This window comes from Pinus tabuliformis, chromosome 2_1, assembly GCF_031772625.1.
Source record: "Pinus tabuliformis cultivar Carrire ecotype Pingquan chromosome 2_1, CPIR1, whole genome shotgun sequence".
Classification (NCBI taxonomy): domain Eukaryota; kingdom Viridiplantae; phylum Streptophyta; class Pinopsida; order Pinales; family Pinaceae; genus Pinus; species Pinus tabuliformis.
The window spans coordinates 115803641-115809443 of record NC_142299.1 but is presented as its reverse complement, the minus strand read 5'-3'; the positions used below and the strand labels follow the sequence as shown (position 1 = coordinate 115809443).

Here is a 5803-nt window from a genome sequence, read left to right as displayed (position 1 = left end):
ACAATCGACTATTGATGGGGTCCTTAGAGCAGGGCACATCCCGAGAGGTGTTCCCCCATGAAGTGCCTCTCATTTAATTGTAGAGGATTGGCTAGTTCCTCCAAGAAACTAGCCATGAAGAGGCTCATCGAGTCAGAACTCTGTGATATTATCATGCTACAAGAGACACTCTGTTCAGCTGATCAATGTTCCCATATACTGCTGTCTCTGATCCCTGGATGGATTATCTCTGCTAATGATGCCATTGGCCGCTCTGGGGGACTCGCTATTGGGGTAAATCCCCGATCCATTAAATTATCAGCTAGCTGGGGGGGGGCTGGTTTCATTGGACTGGACATCTTTTCGGCCGACCTTGGCATGGACCTTAGAATTGTCAATATCTACGCTCCATGCTCCCAGCGAGAAGCATTCTAGCAGAACATTCTTCACCTCCCTCTTCTGAACGAAGATCATGTCATATTGGGAGGAGACCTAAATTTCTCGCTAGGATTCAGGGAATCATGGGGGTCGGATGCTCAGATGGACCCCATCACCGATTACATGCTCAACTTACTTGAGCAATCTAACTTTATTGATGTCCCAATGCAGCGTCCCCTCCCTACCTGGAGGAATAGAAGAATAGGGGAAGCTGCTCTGGCGCGTAGACTTGACCGATTTCTTCTTAAAGGGCCACTCATTCTGCGTGTGCAATTGTATCGTCAATGGGTCGGATCGGGAGGGCAATCGGACCATAACCCCATTTATCTTGAGATTCAGGAGGCGTCTAAGAAACCCAAAGCTCCCTTCAAATTCAATCACACCTGGCTGAAGGATCCCTCGTACATCAAGCTGGTGCAGGATTACTGGATTGCCCACCCTATCAATGACAATGAAACATTTGCTAAGGGTTTCTGTAGAAACCTTGCTGAGCTAAAGCATCTTTCCATCCTGTGGGCCAAGGATAAGCTCGAAAGGGAAAATGTTCAGCTTACCCAAATTGAAGCTGATATCTGTAACCTTACAGACGACCGGGGGTTGGGCTTCATCTCTTTGGCTGAAAAGAGCAGACTCATTAACTTGGAAGGACAAAAAGCTAGGATTCTCAAAGAAAGGGAGGAGTCCATCCGGCTGAGAAGCAGAGCTCTATGGATTCAAGTGGGGGACGATAACACAAAGTTTTTCCATAGCTATGCTAAGAGCAGGAAGGTGTCTAACACGATTTGGAAACTTCCCTTTCCAAATGGTGAGTCTGCAGACAATTTTCATAAACTTGCTCACCTTGGCACCACCCACTTCAGAAATTTATACAAGAGTCCAAGGGAAGTCGGACTCCTGGACATCATCAATGTAGCTAACCATTTCCCTAGATTTGTGGAGGATGATGATGTGGCGGATCTCACTGGACCTGTTACAGCTGATGAACTTGAAGGGGTAATGAAGTGGTTCAAGAAAGACAAGAGTCCAGGCCCAGATGGATGGACTATTGAATTCTATCTTGCTTTCTATGAGGTGCTGGGACAGGATCTGTTGAGGGTGGTGGAGGAGAGCCGAACTTCTGGATCTATTTATCATGCTGTTAATTCCACATTCATCGCTCTCATTCCCAAATCTGATTCTCCGGAATCCTTTGATGATTACCGCCCCATTTCTCTGTGTAACTGCTTGTATAAAATCATTTCCAAGACCATTGCAAACCGACTCAGACCTATCCTTTCCAGGGCCATTGCTCCTCAGCAATTTGCTTTCCTTGATTCTCGTCAGATTCATGAGGCCATTGGACTTGCACAAGAAGCTCTTCATTCCATTTGGTCCAAAAATCTGAAAGCCATTCTTCTCAAAATCGACCTCTCCAAAGCTTTCGATCGTGTCAGCTGGCTCTATCTTAAGATGATTCTGATCCATCTGGGGTTTCCTCATTCCTATATCACATGGATTATGGCATGTATTACCTCTCCCTCGTTCAGTGTCCTCATCAATGGCTCGGCATCTACATTTTTCCACTCTGAGAGAGGTCTGCGTCAGGGCTGCCCGCTATCACCTCTACTCTTTCTATTAGTCATGGAAGGACTCAGCCGACTCATGGAAGCTGCAAAGAGGAATGGGGATATTGGTGGGCTTGGCATATCAGATTGGTGCTACCTTACACATCTACTATTTGTAGATGATGTTCTTATTCTACTTGATGGAAGTATCAGAGACTCTCAGAACTTCGTGAAAATCCTACAAAGATTTTCTGCTGCCACAGGTATGATGCCCAACCAATCGAAATCCACCATCACATGTGCTCGCACCTCGGTCCAAGAGACCCGGACTGCACTTCAGGCTTTTCCATTCTCGGTGCACTCTTTGGACAGAGGACTCAAATATCTAGGTTTCAACTTGAAGCCCACATGCCAAAGGGTTGCTGACTGGGCCTGGTTGATTGCCAAACTGGAAAAGAGGCTACTGGGTTGGAGCCACAGATACCTATCTAGAGCTGGCAGACTGGTGCTCATCAAATCTGTGCTAGAGGCTACTCCAGTCTTCTGGATGGCACTAGCCTGGATACCTAGAAATATCCTGGGGAGGATACAGCAGCTGTGCAACCGTTACCTTTGGAATGGGAATCAGGAGAAACGTATTTTTGCTTGGATCAGCTGGAAGAAAATATCTTTACCTAAGAAGTGGGGTGGATGGGGCCTTAAGGAGCTCCCTGATTTTGCCAAAGCCCTTGCTGCCAAGATGGGATGGACCTTGCTCACCAGACAAAATCTGTGGACTTATGTTACCTACCACAAATACATTTGGCCATTAAATATTATGGATTGGGCCCGACTACCATCCTGGTCTGCGAAGGGGGCTCATCCGTATGGAAGGCCTTGATTGACTCCCTACCTCTCATTCGGGACAACTTGGAATGGAGAATTAATGATGGTATGACAGGCAGGATTGGCCTGGACCCTTGGAGCAACAGCGGTGGCAGACATATATTAAATCAAGAGATTATTGATTTCTTAAAAGGCCGGGGGATTCAACATTTTGCACAGATCGCTGATCCTCTTCACACTGATTTGTTCTCCCAGGCGTGGAAATCTGCTCACTCTTTGGATCTACCTAACCAATGGCATCAGGAATGGGGTCAATACATCATGGCTTTATCTGAATCTCATATTCGTATCAAGCAAGGGCCTGATGAATTGATCTGGTGCCCGGCTGACCATGGTTCATATGTCCCCAAATTAGGCTACTGTGCTCTCATTTCTCACAGATTTCCGGATCGGATTCACCCTTGGTGGCATTCCATATGGAAGTTAAGTGCCTCTCCCCGATCAAAGCTATTCATCTGGTGTGCGCTTCACGGTATCGCTCCCACTGGTGAACTATTAACCCGCAGGGCCATCCAAGGACCCTCATGGTGCATCTTCTGCAAAAATGCATCTGAACACGCAGATCACATATTCTTGTTGTGCCCGACTGTTCAAAACATTTGGAGGAATATCTGTCAACAGTTGGGCAATACGGGACACTGGAGCGGTGCTGATTTACAGGAGGCTTGGTGCTCATGGGCTCGACACCATTCGGATTCCAAACTATTAAACCTTCCCCCTGTGGCCATTTGGTATATATGGCTTGCTCGTAACAGAGCCATCTTTGAGGATAAACCTTTCTCGGGAAGCCTTATAGAGATTGCAGTTATAGCAGCATACCAGGAGCTACCTGAACCGACTCCGACCAGACCCCGAGCCATACAGCCCATGCCAGAGATTGACAGAACCATACCTTGGGCATTTTTCGATGGTGCATCGAATCAAACAGGGTGTGGAGGCGGTTTTGTTTTACACATAAATGAAAATCATAGATATCTTGCTAAATTGGGTCTCGGTATTGGTTCGAACAATTTTGCTGAGCTCTCTGCATTATATAATCTACTTCATTTTGCTTTATCTCATCATATTACACAGCTCAACATATTCGGGGACTCAATGGTGGTTGTGAATTGGATTAATAATGTGACAATCTGCCATGTTCACATACTCAGCAATTTATTTCACAATACCCTTACACTCAAAGCAGCATTTGATCATTTTTCATGTGTGCATATTTACAGAGAACACAATAGCGAGGCTGACAAACTATCCAAAGAGGCCTCGTCACTTCCCCGAGGCAATGGACAAATAGTGGAGCAGAATGGGTCAGAGGAACATCAGTTCTACCACCGGCCATATATAGATCAGAGGATTCCGCGGGACAACAGTCCCAACAGCTAGCTGTGAATGGAGACAAAATGAACTGCTGATATGTTATGAACTGAATCTTTTTGTTATAGAAAATAGGCTGTAAAGCACAGATCATGGATGTAACTATGTAATTTATTGTTTATGATACCGAGAACTACCTGAAAAGGTGAATTTTGAAAGAACTATGACAGTAATGCCGAGACATCTGCTTATGTAATTTTCAAAATATTAATGAAAGTTACTGATTTTCCCAGGGGAAAAAAAGACTATGACTTGTCACCAATTTTATTCTTGAAGGAGCAGGACTATGAGAATTCTCCCTATTTTATTGTATTTAATCACATGAACGACTCATGAATATAGGAAATACATGTTTCGTGCGTGTAATGGGAAACCACGATTTGTCTATTTTGAAGATTCTTTGGTATTCACACGAATATTTTGGTATCCATTACATTCACATTTTTTCCATTCAACGCGGTTACACATAAAATGACATTTTTACATTCAACCAGAAGAAGAAAAGAAACCGGCAGAGACATCGAAACCCTCGATATTTAGTCCGCACAGGAAGCCAAGAAAGATGAAATAAAATATTTTTTTTCCACCCCTAGAAGAAAAAAACAGAGACCGGAATTGAGTCTCCGCACAGACATTGAAACCCTCGATTTTCAGTCCTCAGAGGAAGCCAAGAAAGATTAAATAAAATATTTTTTTCCACCACTAGAAGAAAAAAACAGAGACCGGAATTGAGTCTCCGCACAGACATTGAAACCCTCGATTTTCAGTCCTCAGAGGAAGCCAAGAAAAATTAAATAATATATTTTTTTCCACCACTAGAAGAAAAAAACAGAGACCGGAATTGAGTCTCCGCACAGACATTGAAACCCTCGATTTTCAGTCCTCAGAGGAAGCCAAGAAAGATTAAATAATATATTTTTTTCCACCACTAGACTGAACTTATATTTTTTTACACTCCTTCCACCGACAGCGAAGACCGTCGACATCTCTCTGGGTCAGCCACATGAATAGTTAGATAAAGATTAGCGTAGGAGCTTGGAAAGTTCATGAGTGCGTTAAAAAGTATTTTCTCGATAACACGGAAGCAGGGGCGGCGGAGTTTGACTAGTGGCACTCAAACTCCACAACAGGTATACTTTCCATTCTATAGTTTCTCATTTGACCTGCTTTCATTGACTCTTAGTAGCTCGTATGCGCGTAGAATCTTTAAATGCATGGGAAACTTAAAAACATGGTCTATGCATGGCGGCGGAGTTTGACCAGTGGCACTCACATTTTGGGTGCGCGACGTTTGAATCCGGCGATGTTTGAATCTGGCGAAGCATTACAGGTATACTTTCCATGAATCCGGCGAAGCATTACAGGTATACTTTCCAACGATTTATTTTGCTGATCTTACACGGTTTAATTATTATCATTTGAATCTGGCGAAGCATTACAGGTATACTTTCCAACGATTTATTTTGCTGATCTTACACGGTTTAATTATTATCATTTGACCTGCTTTCATTGACTTAGTAGCTCATATGCCCGTAGATTCTTTAAATGCATGGGAAACTTAAAAACATGGTCTATGTGTGCAGAGA

At 43.9% G+C, this 5803-nt stretch overlaps 1 protein-coding gene across 1 annotated transcript; it reads left to right on the top strand.

The window, feature by feature from the left end:
• The first annotated feature begins 2894 nt into the window (after nucleotides 1-2894).
• On the top strand, nucleotides 2895-4226 carry LOC149199044 (uncharacterized). Its single transcript, XM_089400439.1, has one exon. The coding sequence runs from the start codon at nucleotides 2895-2897 to the stop codon at nucleotides 4224-4226; it is 1332 nt and encodes a 443-aa protein (XP_089256565.1).
• Nucleotides 4227-5803: the final 1577 nt, after the last annotated feature.